Below are 12,480 nucleotides of genomic sequence, written 5' to 3'. Positions count from 1 at the left end.
TGAGCACTGACTGTCATGTCCTTTAGATGGAAGCATCAGCGTAGGGCTTCAGACCTGCCCAAGGCTAAAGCCTCTACTGACTTGACTTACTCCTGATGGGACACCCCAATTCTCAGCCACAAACCGGAAGGAAAGTGCCTGCTCCTGGCTGCGACACTTCACCTTTTGCCTCCACCGAATGGTGCTCTTCCTTTCTGGCTGCTGAAGAGTGGAGACAAACAAACAAACAAACACCCCATCCCACTCAGAGAGCCAAGTCAGGCATACAGAGATCACAGGAGGCCTATCAAGAGTCAGACAGAGCACTCCCAGCTGCCTTCCCAGGTCCAGGGCACTTGGTGCACATTTCCTGAGGCTTTCCTACCTCTCTTGCACATGCCCTTGAGTGCATATGCACGAACACACACACTCACCATGAACAGCATGGTGCATATTAATCATTCTTAGCCCTTTCTGACAGAAATGTTTTCTCTGAAGGTAAATATCAGCCTCTGACTATATTCCTAAATTCAGTGATGGACCAGAAAAAAAACGCCACTAAACAGGGTTGCACAGCAGTTGCTGGCAGGTCCTGGATGGGTGGGTAGGAGGATCAGAACTGGTCCTTCCCCTCTTCCCGCTCGAGATGGTGATGACCTTTCTGTCTCAGCATCAGAGCATGTGAGATGTGCGGGCAGTAGGAGAGCCTGGTGTCACACACTTCACGTGGTGAGTGCTATTATGAGCCGGGCACTCCCAGAAGCAGGAGACTCAACAACTAAGGAGCCCAAGGGCCAGACCCTCAATCCTCCACACACCAGGGGCATGGCTGAGGGCGAGCCCTGAGCCTCTCAACCTCAGACTTCTCCCTGGAAAGGACGGTGCCTGCTGTTGGCAGTGACAGGAGAATGCCTTCATACATGTAAAGCGCTTGTGGCAGTTTCTGCTGCGTAGGGACTGCTCAGTGAACGCCAGCTCAAAGTCAATCATAGAAGTGGTGGCCTGAGCATCACTCACTGGTACTAAATTTCCACACGACAGCAACGAAAATCAGAATTTCTTTCTTTCTTGTGTCCTCTTGGTTTTTTGTTTTGTTTTGTTTTGTGGGGTTTTTTTTTGTTTTTTTTTTGAGCTTACTGTGGAGGCCAAGACTCAAACTCAGTATTCTCGTTTCTTAGCCTCTCAAGTGCAAGGGTTCCAGGCATGAGACACCACACCCCATTAAAAAATTTTAACATCTTAAAAGCTCCCACAGGAAGAATTCCGGAACTCTAATTTTGTATAGTGCTTATAAAATTTCCTTGGTCCTTGTATTCTAAAAATATGTTTCTAAATTCATCTTGCCTATTTCAAGCTATACAATAACCCTATGAGATAAAGCTTTATGCTTATGCATGAGCAGATTTGACGCAAGGATGCACAAAGCTATGTTTCCTCCAGCATCCCCCAACCCACACCCCCAGATTTCTACCGCCACTGATTCAACAAACCAAACTCTGTTTCCATTTTTGTTTGTTTTTAGGTGGTACGTCAGCGTCAGCTCTTTCCAAATAGATCCCAACATGCTCACCCAGCCTTGGCTTGCTCCGGCCCTACCCTTTTATACCTCCATCCATCTCTCTCCTCTCTGGCACAATGTGGCTCAGTGGCAGGCTCGGCCGACATCTCACCTGCCTGTGAAAGTTCTGGCCAACACAGAACAACGTCAGGCAATTCTTTCAGACTCACTCATGCAAAGCCGTACATCACTTATTAGGCCACTGGGCTCTTCCTGGGGTTCTCAGGCTGTGCTCTGAGATCACTTGATGATATGGTCACATCTTCCTGGGGATCTCACTGCTTACTGTGCTAATCAGGAAGTGGTGAGAAGATGGTGACTGAGACTGCGCATTTCACTTGTTTCAGAGCACAGAGTAGTTCCCAGGCTCTTTTGGTTTCAGTGTCTTGAGTCTTAGTGGGAGACAAGGTCTTAGTCCCAAGATTCCCTGGGGGCTCAGAGACAGTTCAAAAATGCCACTCAAAAACTGAGATGAGCCGGGCGGTGGTGGCCCACGCCTTTAATCCCAGCACTCGGGAGGCAGAGCCAGGTGGATCTCTGTGAGTTCGAGGCCAGCCTGGGCTATCAAGTGAGTCCCAGGAAAGGCACAAAGCTACACAGAGAAACCCTGTCTCGAAAAAAACAAAAAAAAGAAAAAAAAAAAACTGAGATGATAGATAGGTCAGAGCTGACCAATGCTTGACACTACATGGCAAATATTCATCATGAAGGCCCAGTGCCAAGTGATCTTTCCATTCCTCAGATTCATAGCTCCAAACAGAGCTTTAGTTTTCATGATTAGCCCCATGCCAGTGTTGGCTAGTTCATTTTTTTCTATATTGTTTTGTACAAATGAATCTAATATCCACAGATTCTGAATCCTTAGGTTCAATTAACCACAGACAGAAAAGATTTGAAACTAAAACCTCATCTGTATTGAACATGCACACTTTGAGGGGCTAATATTCCCTAAACAAAACAACACGACAATTCTTTACATAGTGTCTGTACCACAGTGGGAATCACAAGTAGCCTAGGGAGAGTTTACAGAATGCTGGAGACTGTGTGTAGTTACATGGAAATGCCATATTATTCTCTATAAGAGACTTGATCTTCATATTTTATTACTAAGAGACCCTGCACCAAGTCTCTTCCAGATACCGAGGACCACACTGCATCACGAGCGTTGATAATGACAACACTTAGTTGCTAAGGGGCGGGGCAGCTGGAACTGGCTTAGCATGCATGAAGCCCTATGCTCATCCCAGCACTGGAGAGAGGGAGAGAGGGAGAGAGACAGAGACAGAGACAGACAGAGAGACAGATAGAGTGGGAGGGAAGAAAGGGAAAGGAAGGAGGGGAAGGAGGGAGGAAGGGCAAGAGAGAGACTAAGTTTTCTAGAGAGATTGGAAAAAGAAGGGGAAAGACCCTTTATAATTTCCAGAAAAACAAAAAGAAAACCACTCGGGCTGATCTTGAGGTCACAGGAAGGTCATCAACTGCAGTTGAGACACATGGAGAACAGCACAAACACTTCTTTTCAGACTGTAGTTTTCACTTTGAGAACATTCCCAATCTAGGACGTGCTTGTTGCTTGCCTCCAAATATGCCCTTGTTGGGACTTCAGATAAGCCCTAGAATCTGAAGAGTCAGTGATCTGAAGGGACCCCAGGGCCTTTGGATAGCTGGAGGTAATTCTGAACGGCAGGGTCCCTACTGCAGCCAGCTGTCTTCCCGTGGCTCCTTTGCATGATCTTCTACCTAACCGAGGAGATGCTTGCCTGTCAGTTTCCAGTACTAACTGCTTCTCAAGCTGTCTGATTTCAGAGTCTAAGTGGATTTGCTCATCAGTTACATCCAGCGCGCTGAAAAGATGTTCTGCTCCGAGACTACTGGGTGGTCCTGTTTCTACTATGTCCTTTCGGATCCTTGCACATGAAGTCTGGAGGAGTGGACAGCAGGAGGGAGGATGGCTGTCACACAACCGTCCCAGAGAAGGCGAATTTCCTCACGTTGTTAATTTCCCTGACAGTTCCACGCGCGATAAGCAGCCTCATGTGACAGATACGGAAATGGAGGCTCAGAGGCGGCAGAGCTGGTTCCCGTCCCCAGAGGCAGCAGAGCTGGTTCCCGTCCTCAGAGGCAGCAGAGCTGGTTCCCATCCCCAGAGGCGGCAGAGCTGGTTCCCGTCCCCAGAGCTTGTTGAAGATGGAACCAGGCATAAGCCTAGGCAGAGCTGCTCCAGGGTCCTGCCTTGAGCATGCCATGGAAGGATGCTGTCGGACCTTCTTGAGCTTCCAGGTCTTTCTGACAGAACCCAGTCAGTCAGCTTTATTCATCACCCCGAAGGCCCTGATGTATTAAATTTCCTTTAAATACAGTGTTTATTTTAAGGATTGTCCAAATAAATCCAACACTCACCCTTTACTACAATTTTACTGTCCGTACTTTCAGATACCTAAGCCAACCACAATATAAAATTATTAATGCGACTCTCCAGAAATAAACGATTCTTAAGTTTTAAGTTGCAACACATTCTGAGGAGCGTGACAAAATCTCAAGACATTTCATGTTGTCCCAGATGGGGCACGAATCTTCTTTTGTCACACTGATTATGCAGCTCTCAGCAGTGACATGCTATCATGCTGACTGTAGGGCTTGTACAAATCATGACCTCAGGTGTCCATCAGGAATCCTGGCATGCACCCGGGGGACAAGTACGATTATTATACTTGTAATGCCTGTGCTCATTACAAAGTCTGTGGGCAGATTCTACATGGAAAATCTATAAAGGTGGTTGGCTCGTTACAACCTGAGAAATCAGGCCAATGGTTCATCTGATAGAGGAGCTTGTGTACGGCCCTGATCCCTGGGTCCCATAAGTCAGAAGAAAACTGACTCCCTGGAGGGTTGTCAACTAACCCCTACATAAACACACAGTGACCCACACATACCTACATTCACACACACAAGCACAAAGTAGTAGTAGTAGTAATAATAATAATAATAATAATAATAATAATAATAATAATAAAATGAACCTAAGCATCCTAATTTGGAGAGTACTGACTTGATACATTTTTTAAAATGTATTGTTATTATTATTTTGTAGACAGGATGGCCTTGGCTGGCCTAGAATTTGCTATGTAAACCGGAATGGCTTTGATCTCGCAGAAATCCACCTGCCTTTGCCTCTGGAGCATTGGGGATTAAAGGCATGAACTACCACACCCAACACAAAATCTCATATTTTCGAAAGAAAAAAAAACTTGAAAATCATTCCAAAGGGTAAGCATCAAGTTTGTAAGAGGCCATGAAAGAAAGAATGGAGTAGCACTCTTAGCAGAGAAGGGTCTAGAAGGGCTGCAGGCAGGAAGAATGGCCTCTTCCTAACAACTCCCTACTCTACTGGTGCGCAAGAACTTTCTAAAACACAATAGGAGCATCTAGATCTCCCCTGGGTACATGAGAACCAGAGTCTACCTGAGAGCTCACACATGCAGTCCCCAAACAAGGATCTCCTAGAGTTTCTGTTTAAAAACCTTCCCACATTAAGTGAGAAACTGCATTCTGAAGGGAAGAATTTGTACTAATTCCATTATTACTTCAATGTTTCCCTCCTAATTGACTAGTAAAGCCAATAAGAAGCCCATGAATGTGCTTGGAGTTCCTGAATCAACCCTCCAGGCCACACCTGCTGTCATTATTAGCTTTTAGTTAGGTCGAGATAACACCTGAGTATGGGCCTTGATGTCCGCAGGTGAGGAAGCTGAATATAATCGTCTATTCCATGTTTAACCCATAAATATCCCAACCTTGTCCTGGGGAGTGGACCTGAAACTTCCTCTTACATCTCCACAGGCTTGTGGAATAAACTCTACTGGGAAGCTCACTATTTCCGTGACTGGCATACTGTGGTGGACAGGGACAGGGGATACAGTGAGTCTGCCTCAGTAACACCAGGAGGCTGGACAGGAACTAGAGAACAAATCCGGCACCATTTCTGCAGCATACTTATTGCTACTGGACAGGAGAAAACCAAGGACCTTTTCCATCAGGGGAGACAGTTGGCAGAGGTCAGGCAAACACCCCTTATTCACAAGACTGACCACTGAGAGACCGTATGTGACCTGAAGACCATGGCCAAGGCTGTGTGCAGGTGGGCAGGGAGCATATAGCTTGTTGGTTAGGAACCTTCCATGACTACTGCTTCCTAATCCCAACCCTCAGGAAGACCTTCAACTCTTCTAAGCCTCAGAGGCTTCTACATATGATGGGATGAAAACGTCCTTATCAGTGGGAGGGCCCTAGAAGGGTTTAGATAATGCAACAGAGTAATTTCCAAGTGCCAGGGCCAAGTAACTACACAGCAGGTGCTAAGTTTTAGGGTTAGTCTTGGCTGCTGGCATCCTTCTACAGGCATCTTTTCATGACTATTACTTCTCATCACAGCGCCCCCTCAAGGTACACCTGGGTATGACAGCCTGCCCAGCATCAGGACCTCGTGGGCAAAGACATGCATGGAATCTTCAGTCGGCTCAGTCTGAGGCCCTTTGTGAAGGGCATTAATTTTTCATATGCATAGTGCTCTGTTTCTCTTTACTTTCTGAGGGTCAGAACTCAGGTTGATAAAATAAATCCTATAATCAGTACAATTTTTTTTGTGTGCTACTGTCTATAGGTATCCAAGAAAAATTAAGAGGGACGTAGTGTTGCAGGACAGTAAAACGGCATTTGTGTTGTGACTTCTCAACTATTCCACTGGTTGTCAGAATCAATGATCTCTTTGCCTTGGGTGTCATGGCATTTCCAAAGAGAGGCTGAACGGGGAAGAGGAAGAGAGCGAGGCGGCTGCCCGGGACAATCAAATAAAAAGATGTACACTGGCTACAGGGACGGGTTCTCAAAACTCATCTATCTCATTTAAAATTTAATCAGTACCTCAAAATTAGCGCAATTCCCAGAGGCGTGAGTATATCTTAAAGTTTTACACATAAGCGTGTCTTCCAGGGAGCTGAGTGCCATCTGTGGAGGCTGGACTGCTTTAAGAAGACAGAAGACTGGGGGCCATTAGCTCAATCAAGCACCCCACCCTCCTGCTGCAACTTTTTACTTTACTTCCTGATGTAACAGAAATATTTTTTTTTCTTTTTTTTGGTCACTACTTCCTCCACAAAGTCAACTAGACAACTACAGTTGACATTCAAGAAAACCACAGCAAACAGTGTAAATCCTCCCGTGCAAAAGTCTCACTTCAACCCAATGGCTCTTTGTTCCCAAGTGAGGAAAATCCCAGGGCAGGACCCACACGCACTCATCTCCCGTTGCTGGTGTGGGTTGAAAAGTTCAGCACACTAGCTTTTGACCCCTTCCGCAGGCTTGTTGACTTTGGCCCCTCGTAGAAACTCTTGTTTATTTGTGCATAAAATGTCTTTGGAAGGAAGACTGGCTTTTGGGGTCTTTCCATGAAATCATTCTGGAGAAATGATAAGTGACTCTTGTTTTTACTTCGGCCACCGGTCAGGGATGACTAGCCCCAGATATGCACGATATTTCCTTTACACTGGCATTCATCATCAGAACACTATGTAGACCTCTCACCAACTTAACTCTTTCTTCCCCAGATATGGTTTTTATAAAATACTTCTTTGTGTCTCAGTCTACAGGTTTGTCTTCCACATTGACATTTTTTTTACTGATACATCCGTCACAAAAATGGATAGGGAGGGCAAGGCTTCTGAGAGTCATGTGTTAGAGAGAGCATCACAGAAAGAATGAAAAAGAAATTGGAGAGAAAGCAGAAGCATGGGGCTTAAAACATGGCAGCTGCCATTCACGGTGGAGACTCTGTGTAAGGACACTTATCACAATAACCCCACTCAGCAGACACCTGATTTTCCATTTTACAGATGTGGACAGGATCACAGAGGGGTCAAGTAGCTGGTTGAAACTCAATGGAAAGGCATGAGACTGTCTGGCAGCTGAGCTCTAATGCTTGACCTATTAAATAATTGGAGAGATTGCTACTGTCTGGATCTCAGGTTTCCTCTAAAGTCCTATGTAGTAAAGGTTTAGTTCCCAACCAGGAGCTATTGGGAGGCCGTGGAACCTTTAGAAGATAGAGAGGCCTTAGATGGTTGAGGGGTGTGCCCTGAAAAGGGGGTTGTGAGACCTTGGCTCCTGCCTCCTTCCCACTTTGTTTCTCATGTTACAGAGTAAGCAGTTTTGTTTTTCCATGTGCATCCACCATGATGGGTCGCCTTGGCACAGGCCTCAACAAAAGTGGTGTGCCCATCCAATCGTGGAGGGACCCCTCTAAAGCTAGGAGCCTAAATGACTCTCTCTAAGCTAATGATCTGTGCTACCACGATGGGAAGCTGAGTAAAACACTTACCACCTGGAACACGGCATACACTAGCAAGAACTGGAGAAGGGAGGAAATGCAATTTGAGATGGCTCAGGTCAGCTGTTTGCTTGCAGTAGTCAAACCTCTGGGCGTTTTTATCATCTGTGTGACACAACTGATAAGTTCCCTCTAACACTCCACGCAGCACTCCTGTTCTGAAGCTGAAGGTACCTGGCTGCAGCTTGGTTTTGAGTGGCCCAGGTCCACGTCCTTCATTTCTGGCCCCGACGGAAACCCTTCCTCAACACTTGGATGCCTAGCAACAGAAATTACCGGCACACCCATTTGGCTACTCTTTTCTAGGAGACAGACGATAAAAGAATGAGCAAGGGGCATGCACTGGACATGCCTGAATGTTTCTACTACAGACAGAGCCTGAGTCAGTCAGTCAGAAGTTACGTATTGATTTTTATAGTCACGGAAGAAAGTGGTAAGCAATCCCAATGGAATATAAAGTACTGCTAGCAGAAATTAGACAGGACAAAGCCACAAGTTTCCTTTGAGACCCTAGGGAGTTCCCTAGGGACTCCGAAGTGACCCCATTCTGCAATCAGTTCTGTGGCTGTGGGGGTGGCAATCATCGGAAGAACTTTTCAAGTGTGTTCTAGGAGGGTTTTTGCAGGTAAAGATATCAAGAATCTTGCATGGACCCCACTATAGTTGGGGTCTGAGATGTCCCTTAAAGATCTATGTGTTAAAGCCTTGGCATCCAGCTTGGTGCTGCTAAGAGGTGGTAGGACCTTCAGGAAGTGGAGCTTGGGGTGGGGGTGTCACTGGGGATGTGCCCTTGAGGGACATATTGGGGCCTTAGCTCTTTCCTATTTCTTACCAGGAGGGGAGAGGCTTTCTCGGTCACATGCTCCTGCCATGGTCTGCTGCCCAAAAATGACAATGCCAACCACCCAAGAACTGGAAGGTCTCAAACTGTGAGGCAAATGAAACTTTTCCTTAGAAGTTGTTAGTCTCCGGTATGTTGTCACATAGATGGAAAGCTAAGACAGACCCTCCGTTGTGGGACCCAGGGTAGGCTATGTGTGACCTTTCATCACTGGCCAATGAGCAGGAATGAATAAGTTTCTGTCGCCCCATGCTGTGCTGTCTGTGGGAAGCTGCTGGTTCCTTTGTTGTATAAGCAAAATACAAACCCCATTCTTCTACCCCAAGGGAAAAGAGCCCATCATACCCCAAGGACGTTGCTGCTTTTCTGGGTCCATTTATCTTGGGGGCTGACTAGATAATGCATCCATACATTCACTCCTCAAATATTTACTGAGCAGCACCTGTTCCCTGTTAGTCACCAAGAGGCAAACAGCAGGGCCAGGAGAAGGCTTTACCATTGCCCGGAAGGGTGGGGCTAGATAAGGGCCCTAGTAACCAGAACAGGGAGAGTGGACTTAGAACACCAACCAGACAACCTGGCAAGGTGCTCATCTGACGGGCAGAGACTGGATCGAGGAGAAAGCAGCTCTGCCCAGCCTCGTAAGAATTCAAGGCCATCAAAGGGGGCTTTCTTAGACAGAACCTACTAGGAGATAAGGTCCAGGGTGCCAAGAAGTAGCTTGGTCTTGGGCAGGCCTGGAGGGGCAGAAGGGGGGGGCAGGGAGAGTTGTCGAGGGCCAACACACAGCTACCTTGCAGTCGCAGCCAATGGGTGTGCCACACTCCTCACATGTGTTGGCGTAGAGCTCCTCGAAGCAGGCCACACAGTGCGGGTTCTCCTCCTTCAAGATGTACTTCTTGCCATACAGAGACTCATTGCAATGGTGGCAGTCAAAGCGTTCAGTCATGTTGACCCCCTGACTTTACAGCCACCTGTGAAAAAGGAGGAAAAAAAACACCACACTTCAGACTCAGGAGCCCTCCGCGTCCCCTGTCCACGAAGGCAATGTCCGAGGCCCCTGTCCACGAAGGCAATGAATCGGACAGACGTTCAATGCTCACCATCTTCAGTGAAACATTTTTTTAGCTGGAGGAGTTTTGTGTTTCCATGCACTCCATGCATTCCAGCAGTCATTACTGACTGGATCCGAATGTCAGATTCCAGAAAAAGCAGCAGCACCTCTAATTTACCCTAGCTGTGGGTAGGCTTCCAGTGCCTGACCCTGCCTCACCTCTCTGCCCTCAAAATAGAAAGACAGGCACAGAAACAATATGTCTATCTCTATAAAAAGATTTTCCATGTGCTCTGCTTTATGATTCATAAATTTGCATAGGAAGAAAAGCATGGTGGTACAAGGCAAGAGTATCTGACAGGGAATTCTGTAGTCAGAGGCCAGGAGAGTCTTGACCTTGACCTGAACCTACATTGGGAAGTACAACATAGACGGAAAAAAAACCGCCAACTTCCTTTAGGGAGTCATTTCCCCTGGATGAAAAGGTCTCCCTCCTTCAGCTATTCAGGTACCCAGAGAGCAGGATAAAGAGGAAGGCTTGGTTCCAAGAACAGGGATTATCGCACAGTTGGGAATGCAGTGACTACATTCAATGACTTTCCAGGAGCCACCTCAAGCCTAGCAAAGGGGGAACAGGAATGTGTCTCCATGCCAGACATGTTGCATTTTTCCAGGATGAGTATGCAGTGTCAAGAGAAAGAGATGTTCTGTAGGGTGGAGGAAAGGAAGTGACTGATTTTCACCTCCCCCCAACCTTAGGCTATCATCCCTAAAATTCATGTTAGCACTAGTTTGGATACAAAAAGCCCACTCTGGGAATAATGGTGCGGACAAAGGCCTCGGTACATTGAAATTTTAGACTTGATTTTTTTTTCCAGGAGATTTTTAACTAGCAATAACTAATATGTTAAAAGTGAAAAGTTTTATCAGTCATTAAGAGGCACACCGGCTAGCTGTGTGACTAAGCAGCATTTCACAAACTCTAAGCAAACTCAACTCAATTTTCAGTCACTTTAAGTCATTCGAGGGTCAACTCCCAGAATTTGGCTCTCTGAGGCAAGTACAACATTGCTGTCTGGTTTATGATTACAGTAAATTTGATAGCAGCTATTAATTTGATACCTTGTATACACAAGGCTGTAGTGACTATAAGCTTTTGTTATTGGTCTATGTCTGTGTTTATAGAGTAATTTGCTTCCAAGAGCACAAAACACGCAGCTGGATACATGTGGAGAGCTCCTTCTTTCTAAATCGCCCTTCCCAGAGTTAAAGAAAACTGTCTGGACATTCCTGTGATAGCATCCCAAGATGAGGCTCTTGAGCGCTTGAGTTATTTTTCTGAAAGATGACATATGAATACCGTTTTTCTTAGGCTATCTGGGTCTGTAACAGCTATGCTGGCAGATGACTTCATGCTTTTCCTTAAGTCTTCAGTTATTGGCCTTGGAAGTGTCTGCTCACTTATTTCATCCCAGGGGGGAGTCAGCCTTCCAACATATATGTTTTTCAATTAAACCTTGATGTTTAGCAGTGGAGTGAGATCACTGCCTATTCTGTTCACACAAACAGAGGGACAATGGAGAGTGAGCTAACTATTAATCAGGGGATTGTGAAAGCTGGAAAACTACTCCCCAGATCATCTAAAACAACGACCTCATTTTATGGATGGAAAAACCATAATTCAGAAATGATGATGGAAAAAGAGGAGTCTCCTGTGGGCTCTCCCGAGAGTCACCTAAGCAAGTCAACTAATCTTAACTGGAAAGGTAGTTCTGAGTTTAGACAAGCACCAGCCCTTCTGCAGAAAGGAGGCTATCTTGCAAGCTATGCAGCTATCTGCATAAACAGCATGTCTGTATCTGATACCAGGGAGGGGTACACGCTTCTTACTCTGGTCATGATGCATATGTTTTCTACCTCATCTGATTCTATAGGTCGAGTATGGAGAGAAAAAAATATCTAATGGTGTAACATCTGAGAATCAACAGGGTTTCTACATCTGTTCAAAGTATAAGTCTATCCCATGCCAAACATCACCATCATTGACCCCAGGTCCCCAGCAGGGATGATGCAGCAGCTGCATTCTGCTCTGGAGGTCTAACAGGGATGGTGCCTTTGGCCCCATTTCCATGGAATCCTTTCTCATGATGGTTGGATTCATCCTACCTTGTTCCTTATATTTTCTAAGACGCCACTCCTGTTTCCTGCCTCAACCAACTAGTATAAGGCAAGTTAGGAACTACTCTCATTAGTTAGGGACATGATAAGACATATAATAGTGAAGTCCTCTCTTTAAGTTATCATCATCATCGTCATCATTATCATCATCATTATTTGGTTTCTCAAGAAAGGCTTTCTCTATGTAACAGCGCTGGTTCCCCTGGAATTCACTTTGTTCAGGCTAGCCTCAGATTCATAAAGATCCCCCTGCCTTTGCCTCCCGAGTGCTAGGATTAAGGACGTGCACCACTACCACCACCACCCGGCAAATTAATTTTTATAAACATACAAAATAATAGATTTCTCTTTTCGTTTTTGAAAAACTTTACTTACATATATGTCATATTTACTTCAGTGATTTGGTAATTATTCCTGTGAATATACTAATACTAAACCAAGAAAAATACACATTAACAACAGGGAGCCATAGCAGTAAGGAACTAGAA

At 45.7% G+C, this 12,480-nt stretch overlaps 1 protein-coding gene across 1 annotated transcript in view; it reads right to left on the bottom strand.

Moving 5' to 3' along the window:
- Fhl2 (four and a half LIM domains 2) overlaps positions 1-12,480 on the bottom strand; it is a 74,993-nt gene that overhangs the window by 19,287 nt on the left and 43,226 nt on the right. Inside the window, exon 2 of the mRNA XM_059282064.1 lies at positions 9,554-9,734. Within this exon, the coding sequence (XP_059138047.1) occupies positions 9,554-9,709 (156 nt within the window). The 5' untranslated portion in view covers positions 9,710-9,734. The remainder of the gene's footprint in view (positions 1-9,553; positions 9,735-12,480) is intronic.

This window comes from Peromyscus eremicus, chromosome 16_21, assembly GCF_949786415.1.
Source record: "Peromyscus eremicus chromosome 16_21, PerEre_H2_v1, whole genome shotgun sequence".
Taxonomy (NCBI): domain Eukaryota; kingdom Metazoa; phylum Chordata; class Mammalia; order Rodentia; family Cricetidae; genus Peromyscus; species Peromyscus eremicus.
Note: the sequence above shows the minus strand (reverse complement) of the source record. Positions and strands in the feature narration are given on the sequence as shown.